The sequence below is a fragment of the Micropterus dolomieu genome, linkage group LG08 (genome assembly GCF_021292245.1).
Source record: "Micropterus dolomieu isolate WLL.071019.BEF.003 ecotype Adirondacks linkage group LG08, ASM2129224v1, whole genome shotgun sequence".
Classification (NCBI taxonomy): Eukaryota; Metazoa; Chordata; class Actinopteri; order Centrarchiformes; family Centrarchidae; genus Micropterus; species Micropterus dolomieu.
In genome coordinates, this window is record NC_060157.1 from 8883918 (window position 1) to 8902948 (window position 19031).

Genomic DNA, 19031 nt, shown 5'->3' on the forward strand with positions numbered 1-19031 from the left:
CCACAGTAAATACTAGAACATTGTGATTGAGTCCCCGGTTATTTTCCCATATCTCTGCATCATTTTAGGATTTCTTAAGCAAGGGCCATGAAAAAAAAACCCAGTACCATCCCGTGTTAAAGAACATTTGATATCTTTATTATCAACTTTTGCGAGATAAATATATTAAGACAACACATAAAATAAACATTGTTTCTATACATAATTTAAGAGCAAAACACACAGTCATGCTGCATCATCTCTCTGCTGTAGCAGATGCTACCAGTTTAAGAAAACAGAGAGATGGAGCTTAAAAAGTGCTGGTTTTCTGGCGGATAATGCAGTGATTAAAGTGACGAGGGGTGCAGGATAAACTGTCGAAGTATAAGTAATTCAAGCCATACTTTTCAAGGAACTCATTCGTATTTTTCAGTTTTGCAGAAAATACATTTGTACTTATCCTTCTAATATGTAAGATAATTATTATTATTAAAAAAGGAAATTATAAAAGCTGCCGGGTGAGGCAACACCGAACTGCAAAGAATGGAATGAGGTTTTGTTGAGCCTAGATCCATCTTAAGCACACAGATCACTTAAAAACACACATCAATTTGCATCATTTGTCACAGCTGACACATAATAAAAGACTTAACAGACTAGCACTCTCCATGGTAAAACTTCACTGAACCAACACGATGATGTAATGTCACAGACATCTGATTTTCCTTATTACTCTACCTGTCTCCTTTGCAGCTATTAAAACTACACTATTTACTAAATATATGCATTCAAGTGCAAGCTCTTTGGAAGCTGGAAGAAATAGTTGTGGGAAATACACTTACTCGCTGTATTGCCAAGAGTTACATGAGAAGATGGATGCCAACTCCACTGGTTACCTGACAACTTCACAGCGATGACAAGACTCCAGCAAGTAGTAAAAACAACAAATTATAATTTTTATACTTTTGTTTTTGTACAAATTAAACACATGAGATAAAACATGTTCATCAGTGAGCTTTAGGGTGCTGATAGGTGGATTTTGTTGGCTCCAGCTACATTTGTATCAAACAGACTTGAGAGTGGTATTGATCTTCTCATCTAACTCTCTGCAAGAAATAGTAAATAAGCCTATTTGCCAAAACTATTCCTTCAATATACAGATGTTGCCTAGATGTCAAATAATCAAATACATTTTTACATTCATTTCACAACTGCATATTTAACCCAAAAGTGTCACAGTGAAGACAGAATAACCATTAACAAAGAAAAGGTTGCATATGATGCTGGAGAAAATGAGGTTTGTCAGAAGGATTTTTGTTCACATACAAACATTCACTCAAAAATAACTAAAACTCACAGTAATTTGCCCCTGAGGTATAAGCACACATTGCTACTACTTGACACCACTGTAGTGACCAGTATCTCCACCTCCTGGTCATCCTGGTACCTGCTGTAATGTCTGGTGCCCCCCCTACTCTCTGGTCTGACTCACTGCATCCACAGCTGGCCTTAGTCAGCCTTGTTGCTCTCTACTGAAACTGCCCCTTTGCCCCCTGCTGCTGCTGCTGATCCCCATCCTTTGGAGGTAACTGACTGGGGTCATCTGCAAAGGGAATAGCTGAAGAAAACAAGAAGGAAGAAACAAAATGTAATTTCTAAGGTGTTTGTGGCAGAATCCTATTTGTCCATGGCATGAATGTAATAAAGATAAAATGTATGTTTCTCTTAAATGCACGTAGACCTTCATATACAATCAGTTTATGCTGTTCAATTAATCTTTTTGGTGTGCCCTCTTTCCCTCAATTTAACCCATCCACCTCATTCAGTAAGTGACTTCCTACATTTTTTCACTTTGACATAACACAGTAGGAAAAGCATGGGTCTAAATAAAATAACAGTGGCTGTGTGTTCATTCAGCTCCTTCAGTTTCAGGGTCCTGGCATTGTGCACACTGTCACTGTCTACTGAGACACTTAAATAGAATTGAGCCATAGTTTATGTTATCAGTACCATTTGTGCTTTTCCTACTACAAGTCAAAATGAAATGAAATAGGCCTATGCCTTTCCACAAGTCTCAGAGAAAAGGCTTTCATGTGTTGCATCCATTACTTGAGGGTACACAGAGTTCTCGCACCACAGTGAGCAAAAAAGATTTTCCAGTTTAGCAGAAATGAGAGTCAGCTCTTACTCAGAACAATGCACTTTTGGTCTATTGTTTGCCTATATTAAATACCATTGTAGCTCTGCTGGAGGTGCCATTGTGACACATTTTGGCCAATTATTCCAAGAATACTATAATACAACACAAAACAACTAAATGATCTCTGTCTGTTTAAAGTGGCCATTTTCACAATGTTGCAGACCGCCACAGTGGGATAACAGCTTCAAATTGTGGTCATTCACTATTGGTTATTAGTTTGCACAAGTGGGTTAACAGCAGTAATGTAGTGAGAATACATATTCGAGAAGTACTGATGAAACCTGAAACTCTAATTACACTGCACAAGTAGTCTGAGGGTCTGAAATGGTTTCCTCTTGTTCATTTAAACCTGCAATAATGGATTTTTTTCGGCACTTAGGGCCAGCAGAAACAAACCGTGAACATGACACTGACAAATGATCACCTCTTAAGTAAATATTGCAAACTTGGGAGCCAACGGTTTGCTCTTCACACATCCAGCAGATGCAGAGCAACATTAGCATTCATTTGGAGTCATGTTTCTGTCCACCTGACAAATATTCCTCTTAGCTCTGCTTTGGTCCTGAGGGAAAAGCTCTTTAGCAGCAAATTGTTTCACTATGCTTACCAGCCAGTTGGAAACTGTGTCTGTCTGCTGTTTGTTGCTGGGCTGGTAGCTTACAGTTGGTTTTTAGAGCTTTTTTTTTGCTGAAAACTATGTAATTAGAGCGGTGAGAGTGAATCAAATTAGTAACGTTGTGGTACAGAAAACAAAAACTCTTTCTCTGAGTGACTTTTTTCACATACAAGTAATCATGTGATCCATTGTTAATATAAAAAATATGGATTATAGCCAATTAAAATATCATTTGCAAAACTCAATCAACTTCACTTACGGTTCTGAAACTGCTGTGCTGTATATCTGGTTAGGAGGATCCCAAAACCCTCAATGAGAGCGAGTAAAATTCCCCCCATCATGGCAGAGCCCATCATAGTTAATGGCCCACCTGGAGAAAAACACAAAATTCATTGAATCACACTAGTTAATTTGATATGGTCAGTGACACAGGAAGTCAAGCCCATTGTGCTATACGGGCATCCTCTTACTGCGTGCTGCTAGGATGGCCCCAGTCAGTGCACCACTTGTAATGGAGTTCCAAGGATCCTCTTTCCCTCTCAGGCGAACTAAACCACAGTCGATTGTGGAGAACAGCCCTCCCCATACAGCAAAGCTACCTGCAAAATAGCCAAAAACACGTCAGTGAGTGTATGATTTTAGTTTTAGACAAAGAAATGTAATCATCAATAATTCTGTGAAGTATCTTGCTCTTGCTACCAATATATAATAAAGCCCTTTTGCAGGTAAATCATTTAATATACACAATACATTTTACTATTTACTCTTTTATGTGGCATAAGCATATTAAGGTTCCAAGAGCTACAGTAAAGGAAACAATTCATTCACAATAGAAGATCTCCTCACCACCAATCTGTGGAGCTCTTATTCTCACTGCAGTTGCACTCCCTCTCAGTCTGTGTCTGACACCCTGAAACATTAGAGTACTGTTGAAGTCTGCCTATCAAAACCTGATGAGAGTTGGAGCAAATAATCATTATCACTATTACGTGACGAACTCACTGCAGGGGCATTACGAAAGCCCTTAATTGCCTGGAACACCCCTCCTCCAATTGTGCCCATGGTAAAAGCACCGCCACAGTCATCCACTATCCTCCAGGGACTGCAGGAGTGCATTAAGAAGAGAGGGGAAGAAAATAAGAAGTTAAAATTAAGTATGTAATGTCAAATATTAAGACATACTTAGGCTTTGTAATGTAAGTTGTGCATTCCTCAAAATAGTTTATTCTGGAGAGAACATTTGTACCATAACAGAACACCGTGAACACTGTGCTATTGCAATGATTTTAGGTTGTCAGTATCTGGTTGGCTCACTGACAGTGATTAAGTGACAACATTTTTATTTGAGCCATTGCATCCAAATGACTTTTATTGGTACCACCTTATCATTCCCTGTTGTGGCACCACAATACTGATGCTGAAACAATTAGCTGATTAATTAATTAGGCAATAAAGAGAAGAATAACCTACAACTGTTGTAATAATTGATTAATTACCTAAATCATTTATCAGGTTTTAACTATTTTCTGACATGTTATAGACAAAATGGATTAAAAAAATAATGGACACATTAAACTACGGAAATAGCTGTTAACTGCAGCGCTACATTGGACGTTAAATACATATTCTTCTACAACTGTAATCTACAATTCACAAAACTATACCCCTGCATATGCCAGTAACATCAGTCATAGTCCCTGTCCTGTCCTCTCTGTTGGTCAGTGCAGCCTTGCTCCAATTTACAAAATGAAATAGAGCTATTTAATATTATATGAGTAATATAATATTGAATAGCATATTTAAGCAAAAGGTTGTTGAAGCTTGGACTAGTTGCTGTGGGTTTTTATATCCTCGACCCTTCACCGAGGTCAGCGGGTTAACCAACAAAGCCTCTCTGTTCACTCTCACAACAACGTTACTAATGGCATTAAGAAAACAAAACTATGTCCGAGGTTACCAAGGCTGAATATACAACGAAGGGGGATTGTTTAAAACTAATCTTACCAAGGTTCACGGGCATATTCCTCCATGTTTGTTGTCGTCAGGAGAGGACAGTGCAACGTCATCATTGTGCGCGCCGTGTGCTGTTTTGGATAGTCGCATCGCGCACTCTCCTCGACGATCAAAAAGGCGATTTTCTTAAAAGAAATAGGTAATGTGGGATTCATTTTTACTCAGTCAATGAAATAGAAAGTGGAGGTTTTTATTATTAGTGTAGTTAAGGGGTTTTTTACGAAGCGCTTAGGTGTGTTCGTTGCTTTAATCATCATGTTGCTGCCACGGAGTGACCGGGTAGGCGGTACAATTATTTTGTGGAAATAAACGTTTTATCGTACATGATGCGAATTATTTTAAAATGCAGATATCTTTATAAAGAAAACGTTGTCCAAACCGAGCAGCTAAAACTAGCGTAGCAACACAAGCTAACGTTTCACCGGGAGCCACAGAGGCACAAAGCTGCAGAGGAGAAACTGAAATGACCAGTGAACCATTTTATTGCCATCAGGGACGTTTTCTCAGCCACCCAGGCTTTAATCCTGTCCTCAGAGACATTTACTTACATCTCATCTCAGGATAACTTTCAGAAGAGTCACAACAATATTGCTGTTGGACAATACCGGGTTCGTTGCATTCGTGTTTTACTCTAATGCTTTGTTTGTATTATTTTCATTGTTGATTAATTTGTCTATCATTTTCTCGATTAATCGACTACTTGTTTGGTCTAAACAATGTCAGAAAATGGTGAAAAATGTCAATCAGTGTTTCTCAAAGCCCAAATGTCTTGTTTTGTCCATAACCCAAAGATACTCAGTTTACTGTCATAGAAGAGTAAAGTAACCAGAAAATATTCACATTTAAGAAGCTTGGACAAACATCAAATTAATCCTTATCAAAATAGTTGGCGAGTAATTTAATAGTACAACTAATCAATTAATCTCTGCAGTAATCTTAATGTGGTGAAATTTAAGTTTAATGGTTTTTAAGCTGTCCACACCAAGCACCTTAGTTTGGGGTTTGTTCACTGCTCACTACCAGCTGTAGATGCACAGAATTATCTGCATACAATCAGTATTTATTGAAAATGTATGTTGGTTAGGGATTAGGGATGCAACTAACCATTATTTTAATTATCGATTAATCCTGCAATAATTGTCTCGATTTATCAAAGTAGCTCGTTTTTGCCAACCAACAGGATTATATATGTTTACTGTGTGTGTGTATAAGTGTATCACATTCGGATGATTGGGTAAGAGTTAATTCTCCCTTCTCTGTGTTGCAGGATGCCTCTTCCCCCCGCGCTGCTGGCTCGCTTGGCCAAGAGAGGGATTGTTAAACCGTCAGAGCAAGGTAGCAGAAAATATTTTTAAAACACATCCCTGAGCCTGTAGCATTCAGACATATTTCTTTACTTTTTCATGTGTCATGTAACAACGTTTCTCCACCACTTTGTCCAGAGGTAGACGAGGAGATTATTGCTGAAGATTACGATGACAACAACGTAGATTATGAAGCCACCAGAGTGGAGAATCTACCACCAAACTGGTATAAAGTGTTTGACCTAGCTTGGTACGTATTCTTGATTTTTTTTCAGTGAGCTGTTACTGCTCACTGGCAGTCTTTTAACAGTTTCTAGAGGATTTAAGTCCCATAAAATCTTAGTGATTTATTGTATGTTTTATTATAGGATCAAACAGAGCACAGCACACTATAACAAGTTACACAGGCATGTCAACTTCATTATGGCACTGACAACTTATTTAAAAAGGTCATAATGGGTCTGAATTTGTTTGTGGTCAGTAAGTCTATTCATTATTTTAATGTAAGATCAGTAATGACTGAGAAAGACGTCATAAAAAGTGCCATTATAAAATAAAATTGTCATTTGGAAAACTAGCATTGTGAAATAAATACAAAAAATACCTGCAATAAACTAAATTTCACTGTTGGTTGAATCATTTCATAATGACCTTTTATGAGTTCTAAGGTGTTTTGGATTCATTCATGGACGTTCTTGATTATTTTGTTGCAATGTCTTATTTATTTAACACTTTTTATCTCCGTACCTATAAGCATAGCCACTCCGCTGCTCTGTGTGTTATATGTTCAAGGACCACACTGGGAAGAAAAGTCATACTGCTTTAATGTGTTTTTGTCATTGATGATTGTACTACTACTACTTTGCTACACTATAACTACCACTATGCAGAGTTGTAGTCTATTATAAAAATAAATTTCCTAATTGTCAATCAATGGTCATCAATTTCTTAATTGTATTATTCATCATTATTAATAATTTAAATATTTTCCCTACTTTTTCCTTCAATCCACAGTGGTCTTCCTTATTACTGGAATGTGGAGACAGATTTAGTGGCCTGGCTGTCCCCAAATGACCCAGCTGCAGTGGTAACAAAGCCTGCGAAGAAAATTAGAGGTATGGCATTATAAAGGCATGACTTAACAATTTGATGACGCAGTTGTGATCTTCACTGCAATCTTATCCCTATGGCAATCTGTTAATCATGTGTGACTCACAAAGAATAGCAGGTCTGATCATCATTTGGCAAATAATCTCAGAATGCAGTTTGTTTTTGCCAAATTCTGGCAGTGGTTTATTTTGTGACCGTTGCCTTTTTGTTTAATTTTTATTTTTCAGCTGAGGGGGGGGATGAAAGAGTTGAGAGGCCGTTTGAGAAGCCGGACAGAGAGCGAGAGCGGGAAAGAGACAAAGATCGGGAAAGGGATCGGGACAGGGACCGAGAGAGGGATGAAGGGAGGGACAGAGACAGAAGGAAGCAGCGGAGAGAAGACATGGCGCCGTACAGTAAGAACAAAAGAGGTAAAGTTTACATCTTTATCATACGATACACAAGTATTTTCAGATTGATGCTTTTTACATGAAAGTAACATTTATTTTCCTCTCAGGGAGAAAAGATGATGAGATGGACCCCATGGATCCAAGTGCTTATTCTGATGCCCCAAGGTACAGTATTTACAGTCATGCTAATCAAACAAGCCCTTTGGTCCTTTCTTTGAAGGAGTACTCCAGAAATTTAGTATTGCACTGTCACAAAATTGCGAAACTTGTGAGCGAAGTATTAGGAGATATTCTGAATTTAAATCACTAGTATGTGACAAGCTCGACAAATAGCCACATAAATTCAACCCCACAACCTTGTTTGTAACGCAGGCTTTCCGTAATAAATAAGTAGTCTCCAAGACCAAGCTGATAACCTGAGCCACACATGTATAAAACCAAACAATTAAAACAAACCAATTTTGCTTTACAGGGGCACATGGTCAAGCGGCCTGCCCAAGCGTAATGAAGCAAAGACGGGTGCTGATACCACAGCGGCAGGGCCTCTGTTCCAGCAGCGGCCGTATCCCAGTCCGGGAGCCGTGCTTCGGGCTAACGCAGCAAACCAAATACCCAAGGAGTAAGCTGAGCGGCCCTGGAAACAACTAACAAAGACAGAGCTGTACAGTTTGGCATCACTTTGCTCACATCGTAGCATCTGCCGTTCATTCTTTTTATTCTGAAATGAGTTTACATGTCAGAAATTGAGTGCTGAGCTTTTCTACCACCAGTGCATTCATAAACTTTTCAAACATGTAGAACAGTTGTAAATATGTTTTTATATGACCTCTTATTGTTACTAGGGCCATTTATCGTCATCATTTGCTAATAAATTTAAAGATTACTGTGAAAAAGATTCATTGCTTTTTTTAACTTCAAGGTGTGGTGGCTAATCATGTAATAACATCTGTACAAATACAATTCTTGACAATGTTTTATTACAAAATTACAGGGATCTAAAATCTTAATAAATCCATTATTTTTGAATATTACAAAACAACATTTCAGATGGAATAAAGGACAGGGAATATCTGAATAAAGAAATACAAAAATAGTATGGGGAGGGGGGAAAAGAAGAAATATGTACATCAATGATCTGCTGCTCCTACATAGTGACAAATACAGTCATAGTCCAGTGTGAACACTTTCTCTTCATATCGGTCGAGCTGGACCATCGCTCTGCACTTGTTTTTGTCCCGCTGCAGAATACGGCCGACCTGAACAAGCAAATGTAAATGCTGTGATTAGTTACGGCACAAACCAGTACACATCCTGCAAGAAAGATCCATTGCTTACCTGTCCTCTGTGCTCGCCCAGTACAACCATTATAGAATCATTTTCACTTTTTGGAACAATAGTTTCCAGCATGTCCTGCTTCACATCTGCCACAGAAAAAAATTTAAGACAGAGCTACACGTGTTATCGAGGGTACATCATCTCCAACCAATGAGCACTGCACATACTTATAAAATATTAACTAAATGTACATAACACCACAGTACAGGGTTAGTCTGACAATTTGGGAAACATGCTTCTTTGCTTCCTTCATGGGGAGTTAGATCAGAAGATTGATACCACTCTCACATCAGTCTGTAAAGCTACAGCCAGGAGACCATTAGCTAAGCTTAGCGGAAAGACTGGCAGCAAACAGTTAACCTGGCTTTGGTCAAAAGGTAAAAACAAATCTACTTACGAGCACTTCTAAAGCTCACCAATTAACTAATTTGTTTAATGTGTACAAAAACTCAACAACAAAACAGAGGCTGTCTCACCCTCCTGCCAGTCGAAGATGAGCTAAACCAAAATAGCTTCTGGCTGTAGCCTTATATTTAACAGACGTTAGAGTTGTATAGATCTTGTCATCTAATTTCCCAAAATATCAAACTATTACTTTAAATTCTTAATAACAGCTGTGTTACAAATCACCCAAAATGTTTTTTTGTTTGTTTGTTAAACATCAAATGTAAATACACTACACAGAAGGCTTTATCCATATAGGCACATATACACAAGATATATGTGCAGGAAGAACCACGGTAGCCTGGCTCCATGGGTTTCCTAATAACATCAAAGTGAGTCAGATGTATTATGAATATTAACAGGTATTGTTACAACACACGTGTTGCACATTTCTTGTACATCTTGAATTAGGGAATAGGAAAAACACCGTGGAGTGTGACAGGGAGAGAGAGACTGAAATGGCACTAATGACTCACCGTCTAACAGTCTTCCCTCTTCAGTTCGACACACACAGGCAGTCTGTGTCAGGACATCCTCCACACGCATCTAGAAGAAAACAAGACTGATCTTAGCTATGACAGAAACCCAACAATTGTAATTATTAAAACACTACAACACAAGATCACGTGCAATATTCCAAAGCTCTAGCCCTTCTATGAGTTTTTGACTGCTCCTGTTTAAGAATGATGTAATTAATCAAAAATAAGTCAATGCAAATATCCACCAACCAATGAAAAAAAAGTAACTGGATAAAAAATCTGGTGAGTTTAATATTTTCAAACAAAATTCCTTCAACACTTCTTAGTCTAAAATGAACCACTTGGTTACAACATAGGAAACTGATGACCCATAGGGAGGTTTGAGTTAGAGGATACAAAGAAAAGATGCTTTGTTGTTCATGCATTGGTACCTTTGAGTTGTAGTACCTGCCCCCTTTGAAAGCTTTGTCTATAAAGCGAACTTTCAAGTCTCTCTGGAGCCAGGAGGAGGGAGCCGGTGGTCGCCTTGCCTCTTTCACTGGAGGCTTCTCTCTACAAAGGAAACAGAAGAAAAACAAATAAACAAATATCTGTTTCCTCAAAGAAAACATTATTAACCAATAAATGAAAATGAGAAATATTCCAGTGTATTAAAATTTATAAAATACAGTTTTAAAATACCGGTCAATAAGAAACATGAAAAGCATACTGGATCATCATCTTTTGAAGAAATGTACCTGTCTTGACTTGATTCTCTGTGTTTCCTCTTCCTCTCATCTTTTCCTCCATCTCTTTCTGAAGACTTGTGTTTTACCTTGTCACCATTACTTCGCCTCTCTTTCTCCTCCTGTCTCTGTTGCTCTTTTTCCTTCTCCTTCTCCTTGTGGGCCTTACTGAGGCGACCTGGTTTAATGGAAAAGGCACGGCACTGAATAAAATGTGGCACCCAAACACATACACTGCAGTGAGTGTGTTTTTATTCTTGGAAGGAGGCAACTTAGATTACTGATAATAAAAGCTGCTGCTGAATCAAGGGGTTTTTTTTCACATCAGTAGAGGATATACCTGTTTAGACCAGTCTAGGCTTCACACAATTAATGCTGCGATTAACAAATATTTTTATTAGGGATTAATCGGCCACTTATTTTCTTGCACATTATTTGGTCTATGAAATGCCAGGCGATAGTGAAAATGTCTATCACAGTTTCCCAGATTCCATGTTGATATAATAAATCTGCTTGTTTTGTTTGAACAACAGTCCAAAAACAAAAAATATTACATTTACTAAGATAGAAGACTAAGAAAACTGGCAAATATCTATATTAGTAGAAACCACTGAATTGTATTGATTTCATTTTTGCGGTTTAAAAAAAAACAACAAACAAACAAAAACCTGAATTTCTATTGTCATTCAATTTAAGTGGCTTACATGTAATAATTAAAATAAAAACCAAAAAAAACAAAACAAAACCATAGGCTACATCATAAATTTTACTTCTTGAAATATTTAATTTGGTGTGCAGGAGCACAAAATCCAAGTCTTCCACATCATTTTTCATAAATGTTAACTTTTTCTATTTAATTTATTCATTTGAGTTACTTACTGAGGTCTTTGCTGTGTTTGTCGTATTCCTTGCGCCCAACCACTTTTATGGCATACTGGCTGATTGTCACAGTTTTGCCGCCAATTGCCAGCTTCACCATTACTCGAGCATTGTCTGGATCAACGCCTTCGATCTACAGCACATAAATGACAAGTTGTTCAGAGAAAACAATACATTCAAATACAACAAGTAGTTGTGCGATACCTTACGTCTGTTTCAAGCGATGCAAACACATGTCAGATCAACTCTACCTTGCCATACAGGTCTTTATGTGCCCCCGACTCCACCAACACACAGGCGCCTGGACCCATCACTAGTTCCTCCTCCTTCTCTCGCTCCTCACCTGGCTTGGGGGGACGCTGACGTCTGCTGGGCTCCAGGTCCTTTATCGCTGAACGATCAGCTCCAAGACCCAAACCTTTTGGACGGAGCTGGTGTTCTAGTGGCTTCACATCTCTGTGGCAGGCAGAGAACAGCAGCATTAAACCAGTAAACAAAGACATATACAGACATACAAACATATACAGGATGTAAAAGAGGCTGAACTAACTGTCCAAAATCCAAAGATACTCAGTTCACAAAGTAGCTGGAACTAAAGAATGTTGTATATTTGCTTGATTAAATCAAAATGTTTTTGATGGCCAACTAATCAATTGTTTCAGCTTGAATTCAAACAGCACAAGTACAAGTAAAGGATAAAGTTAAATTAGGAGAGGGAATGGTAAAGCAAGGGTCAGTTTTACTTACTGTTTAAAGGTGCGTCCAATGCCTTCAGCTTTGTTCCAGCCCATCCCCTTAAGCATAGCAAGTCCATAAGCCTCGACGGGAATGGCCTCATAATCTGCCTCTGTCGACTGACAAACACATACAGTTAAATTAGCGGTTTGAAAATCAAAAGACATGCATCAAATGCTCAACCAACCAAGTAAATACAGATACAACTACCTGTATCATTAAAATGTGTATCAGGGATAAATTAGGTGCTTATATAATCCTTGTGTTCTGAAACACAAAAAACTGTTTGTGGTGACTGGCAGAGAGAAGCAGTTTGTGATGCCGGTCTTACTCAGCCTTATGGCTCCGGGATGTCAGACTCAGCACGGGATGACTAAAGTCACCAGGCAGCAGCCACAGCAGGCCTCATCAGAGCAATGGCCCAGCTCATCTCTGTCTCCGCTGAAGGCTTTCCTCTGAGGGAAGCTGGGAGACAACTCTCACAGAGGAAACTGCATTAAAATGAGCTTGGGGCACAGTGAGCAAGTTTCTCCTGACTCGCATGTTCTGACAGTCACATCTACAGTGAGTGAGAGCAGAAGTGGGATGACAGTGACAAGGCCTCTGATGAAAAGAAACACAAAGATCTGATTGGTCGTCTGCATGTCTCTGGGGAGAATGTTGACGCCTGTCTGCCACCAAAGCCTTACTGTATTGTCAAAGTCATCCGTACCAAAATGCATGCGCACAACTGTGTATGTACACAGGGGTGTTATTCTACTCAGCTGACCGTCAGCACTTTTGCACACTCAAATTTCAATTTGAGTCAAAGCAGCCAGTCTACCACACATTTTGTACTGTCAGGCATTGTCATGTTTTCACTGAAAAGCCTCTCAAGCAGATTATACTGTAATCTTTAAATCTGATACCATGTAAAGAAATTACAATTGACTAAGCGCCTGAGAGCCATGCCCTCCTCAAACAACTATTATACAAATGCCCTAGAGCAAAAGCAGTAAACCCAAGCGGCCAACAGTATAAATCTTACAAAAATAAAAGCATAAAGGCAACTCCCAGAAGTAAGTTTTTACATGAATGTTCATGTTGGCATTGTGGGAAAATAACATTCTATCAGCTGGCATTATCTAGATATAGAGGGGAGTGTTTTTAATGTGGTACAATAGAATAAAAAAAAAATACTAAAGACTTGGAAAACATTTGTTGATGTTATCATCATCATTATTCATTGACTCACGTCAGAATTTCAGTTGAGACAGTGAAACATCCAATCTCATTTACTGCTTCAAATTTCTCTCATGTTGGGTGTCTATGACTTGACTATGCTCTCTAGTTCACAACACTTCTAACACTAAAACAAAATAATGCATATATTGAAATGTACTGAATTGTTTCCTGCTCTCAGTAAAGATCCTAATTTGTGATGCCACGATGGTGGAACAAGCTACCACATGCCATAAGAGCAGGGATGTCCATCTCTGATTTCAAGATCTTGAAAACTCATCTCTTCCGAGGACGCTTCCTCTTCTAACACCTCTAACATGCATTTCCTGTTATCTTCCTCCCCTTTCTCCTTACAGTTGTCTTGTATTAATTGCAATATTCATTAACGCTTACTTCTTTTCCTTGGTATTTACCCTACTGATGCTGTGAACGCTAATAGCTCTTACTAGTATTTATTGCTGCTCTTACTAGTGTCTATTGTCACTTGTATCTCCTACTTTATTGATGCTTGTATGTTGTTCCTCAAATGTAAGTCGCTTTGGATAAAAGTAAGTAAAGGTTACAGCAATAACAAAGACACCTCAACATACATTTCCTCTCTTCCTTCAGAGAAGATAGCATTTCTGTCACACAATTGGTATCCATCCTTACATTTATTCATTTAGCTGACGCTTTCATCCAAAGCGGCTAATTGTACGCCTCTCGACACATTAGTGTCTCACAGTGGATTCGAACCTGGGTCTCTCACACCAAAGGCATGTGTCTTATCCACTGCCACATCACCACCCATACTTACAGATTCAGGCCGTAGATCCACCTTTACTTGATCCCCATCCTCAAAGCCATCGGGCACTTTGTTTTGCATCAACAGTGGGATGCTGAGGTTCAGGTTTCTCTCTGACTGAGCGCCATTCTGCCACTGCTCAAGCTGCCTCCGGGAGTCTACAAGCAAGCGTTGGGAGATGTATGAGGAGCTTTGCATGAATTATAATAATACAGCCTTCCAACCATGAATAAACACACACAAACCCATATCTTCTAAATGTACCTTCGATGAGTTCTTTGACAGCCTGAGAATCCACGGAATCATTATCTTGAGTTACTTCTTGTGTCTTGCCTCCACTCCCCTCGCTCTGGCCCGCTCGGTCCGGCCTGTGCCAGCGGTTCTTCTGGATCAGCGGGATAATGAGCTCTTTGGGCTTCTCAGACGGTTTTGAGCTGCAGGACACAGAAATATTTGCGAGTTAGCAGCAGGCAGGGCCGCTTCAAAACAAGATTTACAAATCATTCTGTCCTGAATACGCCAACGTTATACACCTGCTTCACATTTGCTAACAACGTCTAAGTTAACCATTCAATAAATGTATATATAACGTTACCAGCTAACGTGAACTATATCAGAATCGAAACGTAACCGTTACGCCAATGCTAAGATAGTTAGCATTAGCAAACAGAGCCTACCTTAGCAATTCATTTCGGTCAATTCCGGTCAGGTAATCTCTTTCATCTTTCTTGGTCAAAGCGTCGCCACTCGAAGGTTTAAATTTGCTAACTGTTTTAGTAAAACCGAACGACACAGCTGGGTTTTTTTTCTCTCCTTTGTCCCCAGAAGGAACAGACTTGGAGGCACCCGTATCATCCCCGTGCGACGCCATTATTGTTTGTAACCGACAGAAATAGAAGAAAGGGATTCTGGTAGTTGTAGTTTTATTTTGCACTTCTTTGATTCGTTTGAAATTACTACAATTCCCATTATGCATCAGAATTAAAGTTACAACGACCCATTCAGACAGTGTGGACTTAAGTTAAAGGTTTTGTCGCGTTGGTAGCATAGACTGTATATAGGTTGGTAGGTTGCTAGGTATAAAGACAGATGTGGTTTTCATATCTTAAGAAATAAAATACAATATCTACTATGTGTGTCCTTGATATATAGGCTACTACTTGAAATACAATTTTGTGGATTCAATTCTCGAAACAGTAAATGCAATAGGCTCATCTAGGCTAATTTTCCATTTGCATTTTATGATCATTTTCCATTTGTTGTATAATGTATGCCTATTCATTTTAATTTCATAAATAGGCTACCTATCGATTTGAAATTTTTGCATATTTTATGGGCCTACTCTTGAAAACTATTTCCGATTCTGTTTTTCAAAAGTAGTAGCCTAGATGTTAGCCTACTGGTGCGTAGCCTATAGGTTGATATGGGTTATGTCCATATTAGCGCAATTGCATGACTGATGTTTCCTAAGAGGATCATTAAAGTTTTATTTACACAATACTCGCTGCTTTATAAACTTATAATGTGTTACTGTAACCAAACGACAATCATTACAAGTGGACAAATGTTGGAAATTGGGCTCACGTTTTACAGTCTATGGTTTTAATCTGGCTCTCACGCTTTTATATCCTGGTTAGAACTCGTATGCGAAAAGTGATGCTGCTGATGCAGGTACAGAGAATAATAAGGGGCGGTACTTTTAACTCTTTTATTCCCTCCCCTCGGTGCTCCTTAACTTCCCTTATTTGCCCTTTTACCATTGTTTCTTTCCTTCAAAAGTGCCTTTTGGAAGCAGGAGCACCAACCTGGCCACACTTTCTACTAGACTGCACAATCCTTATCTTATAGCCTAATCCAGTCTTATCTTTGGCAATTGACGCTCCGCGCCCTGATTGCACTGCGCCTGCAGTTCCATGACACCTCCACCCGGTCAAATAGACATATGCCTAATCGACGTTTGTTTTTTTGTTTTTTGTCGAAAGCTGAAACAGAATAAACCAACATATGTAGGCTATGCGTAATTAATCAACCTGCACGATCTGCCAAACGACGACTATAAGGACGGATTTGACGAGGGGAAAGCGATCATGAAGGTAAGACAGTCCTCATAGTCAAATTAAAGTCCAGCACTTATTGTTCAATAGGCAGAGACACTCCCCACAAGTTAAACAGCACGTTTGACCATGACATTTATCCATCCTCCACGTTGTTTTGCCTATAGCAGTGCAGCAGCTGCTAAAATTGTAAGCGGCCGCTGTCAGATTTGCCTGATATGTCTGTGTGCATGTGTGTGTATTCCATAACGTTAGACTGTAGTGTATTCCCACTCTCTCTCTCGCTCTCCCCACTCTCTCTCTCTCCTCTCCCTCTACAAGATCACCACATCTCTCGGAGCATCACTGTCCAAATATCCCGTCAGCCGTGCACATCGCCTCTGACTTTCTTTGGGATACGGTGGTACCATATACTCATCACTGCATTTCCATATTGCTTACTATCACACGCACCCACACCAGGCTGCTGCTTATTAACCAAGCAACTCGTATTTTCCAGGCTTATTGTTTAACCTCAGTCGGGTCAATGTATATAGACGCGTTCAAACGGATCCTCTTTGAAAGGCTGAACTGCTTGAAAAGAATGTGTGTGTGTCAGCGCCAAGGCAGGTCAGTATTTTTCCCGAAATATGAGAAATTTGAGAATTTGCTGTATGTAACCCAAGTGTGTGTGTGTGTGTGTGTGTGTGTGTTTTTTGGGGGGGGGGGCAGCTCAGATCTGTGTGTAAGTGTGTGTGTGTGTGTGTAAGAGAGAGTGAAGAATATGAGTTTGAGATGGCAGATCTCAGGGGTAAGAGTGTCATTTTGACAAATGAAATATGGCTTTTAACACTTGTGATAAGTGTGTAGGTGTGTGCGCATATGAAGTCATGATTAGGTTTGAAAAGTTTGTTGAGACCTTTTTTTGTAAATGCATCATTTTTTTTTTTAACAATCTCCTGCTCCAGAATGTCTGTATACAGAAGCCTTTGTTCAATTAGAAATAGATTGACTTGCAAAATGTACTTTTTAGTCCACAGCCAGGTGTGTGTGAACACATGTGTGTAGGAGTGCCTTGCAGTTCTCTCTGTCTGCGTTGTTGCTGTTTGCTGTTTGTTTAGGGTGTGTCTCTGCTAGATACAGGGACCTTTTTTTAAGTGATGGATGTGTGACCCTGACTTAATAGTGTGCATTGCTCTGGGTTTCGAGAGCAGTCAAGGTTATGCTGTTATGATGAATCATTAATTTGAGAAAGAGAAAGAGACATGTGGTGTTTGTCCTCACATGGTCTCAAGTTGCTCTGGTCCTCACACTGTATGTTAATTTCCTCTCATGTATGAGCCCATCACAATAACTAAGCAAATCCTTCTGATTTTATTCTGCATTTGTCCTCCTTTGATTCAGCTTCTCAGCCCAAGTTTGAACCGCCAGTAAGTGGAAATTCATGTCGACTTACAAACATGACTCCGCTCTTGCTGCTATGGAGAAGGGAGGATGAAGTGAGGTGCATTTCTTCTCTGTCGTAGTAATGCATGTCAGCTGGGAGTTGTTGATTGTCTAATTATGTACCTCCTGTGTCCTTCGGCATCATGCATATTCATGCTGTTGTTTAAAGGTGTGGTGAAAACAAAGTATGCATGTGTGCGTGTGTGTGTGGGCTATGTTGTGTGTGTTCCTGTGTGCTAGGCAGTTTACCCTTGACAGGGCAGGGCCACGCAGGCATATTCTCCCATCTGTGGTCTAAACCTTTGCTCCCAGCCACTACATTTGGATTCTGCAGTTGTAGCCTGCTCTATTCTTAGTTCTCAACAGTTCATGTGGAGTCTGATATGAAATTTCAACAACAACAACAACATTCCCATGCTGTAACTGCCACTCGTGTCCCTGCTTACATACACTGAGATTCAATTTGGATTGTATAAGCCGCTGTTAAGTGGTTACACTCTGACTGAGGTGGCAAATCAATAACTAATCAATGATAGTGTGTGGAGTTACAATTTAACAGTGCCATATTTGAAATGTCAAGAAGGCAGTGGATCCATGTATCCTTGAGTCAGATCTGAGTTGGACGACTCAGATCAATATCAGGTAGTGAGACAGGCAGCAGGAGCAGGCGAGGGTCACCTTCACCCATCCCTACTGAATCAGCAGTATCTCTCTTACACTCACACACACACTTGAACACACACACACACTTGGACACACACACATACTTGCAGGCCTGCTTAGGTTACCAAACTGCGACCTCACAAAAATGCTCATTATAGTGTACTGACCCGCCCCTCCATTTCCTTATGAATTATTAATTTTGTTATTATGATTTCAGCCACTCTTTCATAAGGTTACTGCGCCCTCCTCTGTGTTGATTCTACTATTTTATTCCATTTTACTTTAAGACTTGCACCAACTCTATTTTCTGTATCATCCTCTTTTTAATTTTCCTAATTTATCCCTGCTTTCGTCATTGCTCTCTGTCTTATCCATCATCTTTTGTTGAGAAGATGATCTGCTCTGTTTAATTAAACTGCTCTCCCTTCCTCTTCCTGATGAGAGCTCATCTCTGATCGCAGAGGGGGTGGGGGGGTTGTAATGCATCCTGGCAGATTGAGGAAGAGGACCTGTTGTCACAGTGGTATTCCTCAGAAGAGAAGAGTGTACCGATGCCCCCACTAATGTGCCCCCTTCCTTGACCTTGATCCTGTGACGTTACAGATAACATTACCCCAAAGGGAACATCAATGAGCCCGTGTTATCCTCTCAGGTGTGTGTGTTTTTGTGTATACTG

General features: G+C 39.5%; 4 protein-coding genes across 8 annotated transcripts in view; 2 read left to right on the plus strand and 2 right to left on the minus strand.

Annotated features, from left to right (window-relative positions):
- Window positions 1–116: 116 nt before the first annotated feature.
- Window positions 117–5148, minus strand: LOC123974914 (mitochondrial import inner membrane translocase subunit Tim17-B-like). The gene is made up of 6 exons (XM_046055941.1): window positions 4800–5148; window positions 3798–3897; window positions 3642–3705; window positions 3266–3394; window positions 3055–3165; window positions 117–1597 (listed from the first exon to the last, which is right to left on the minus strand). Exons 1-6 carry the CDS (start codon window positions 4961–4963, stop codon window positions 1509–1511), a joined length of 657 nt encoding a protein of 218 aa, XP_045911897.1. The 5' UTR covers window positions 4964–5148; the 3' UTR covers window positions 117–1508.
- On the plus strand, window positions 4804–8504 carry pqbp1 (polyglutamine binding protein 1). Of its 3 annotated transcripts, XM_046055938.1 has the most exons (8): window positions 4871–4947; window positions 5302–5416; window positions 6076–6143; window positions 6251–6362; window positions 7127–7227; window positions 7450–7632; window positions 7719–7776; window positions 8084–8504. In XM_046055938.1, the coding sequence occupies exons 3-8, from the start codon at window positions 6077–6079 to the stop codon at window positions 8232–8234; spliced, it is 672 nt and encodes a 223-aa protein (XP_045911894.1). In that variant the 5' UTR covers window positions 4871–4947; window positions 5302–5416; window position 6076; the 3' UTR covers window positions 8235–8504. The 3 variants fall into 3 exon arrangements, with proteins under 3 accessions (XP_045911893.1, XP_045911894.1, XP_045911895.1); XM_046055937.1 differs by lacking the exon at window positions 5302–5416 and having other exon boundaries at window positions 4804–4947; XM_046055939.1 differs by lacking the exons at window positions 4871–4947; window positions 5302–5416 and adding an exon at window positions 4984–5087.
- Window positions 8274–15099, minus strand: gpkow (G patch domain and KOW motifs). Its single transcript, XM_046055936.1, has 11 exons — window positions 14891–15099; window positions 14478–14647; window positions 14226–14371; window positions 12221–12327; window positions 11725–11929; window positions 11474–11606; window positions 10607–10772; window positions 10301–10421; window positions 9867–9936; window positions 8947–9032; window positions 8274–8867 (listed from the first exon to the last, which is right to left on the minus strand). Exons 1-11 carry the CDS (start codon window positions 15082–15084, stop codon window positions 8739–8741), a joined length of 1527 nt encoding a protein of 508 aa, XP_045911892.1. The 5' UTR covers window positions 15085–15099; the 3' UTR covers window positions 8274–8738.
- An 860-nt stretch (window positions 15100–15959) lies between these two features.
- The window catches only part of LOC123974910 (membrane-associated guanylate kinase, WW and PDZ domain-containing protein 1), a 36613-nt gene continuing 33541 nt past the window's right edge, over window positions 15960–19031 (plus strand). Inside the window, exons 1-3 of one of the 3 annotated variants that reach the window (XM_046055933.1) lie at window positions 15960–16306; window positions 16589–16667; window positions 16767–16876. In XM_046055933.1, the coding sequence (XP_045911889.1) occupies window positions 16794–16876 (83 nt within the window). In that variant the 5' untranslated portion in view covers window positions 15960–16306; window positions 16589–16667; window positions 16767–16793. Of the gene's footprint in view, window positions 16307–16588; window positions 16671–16766; window positions 16877–19031 lie in introns of all 3 variants that reach the window. The other 2 variants (XM_046055934.1, XM_046055935.1) reach the window with 2 other exon arrangements.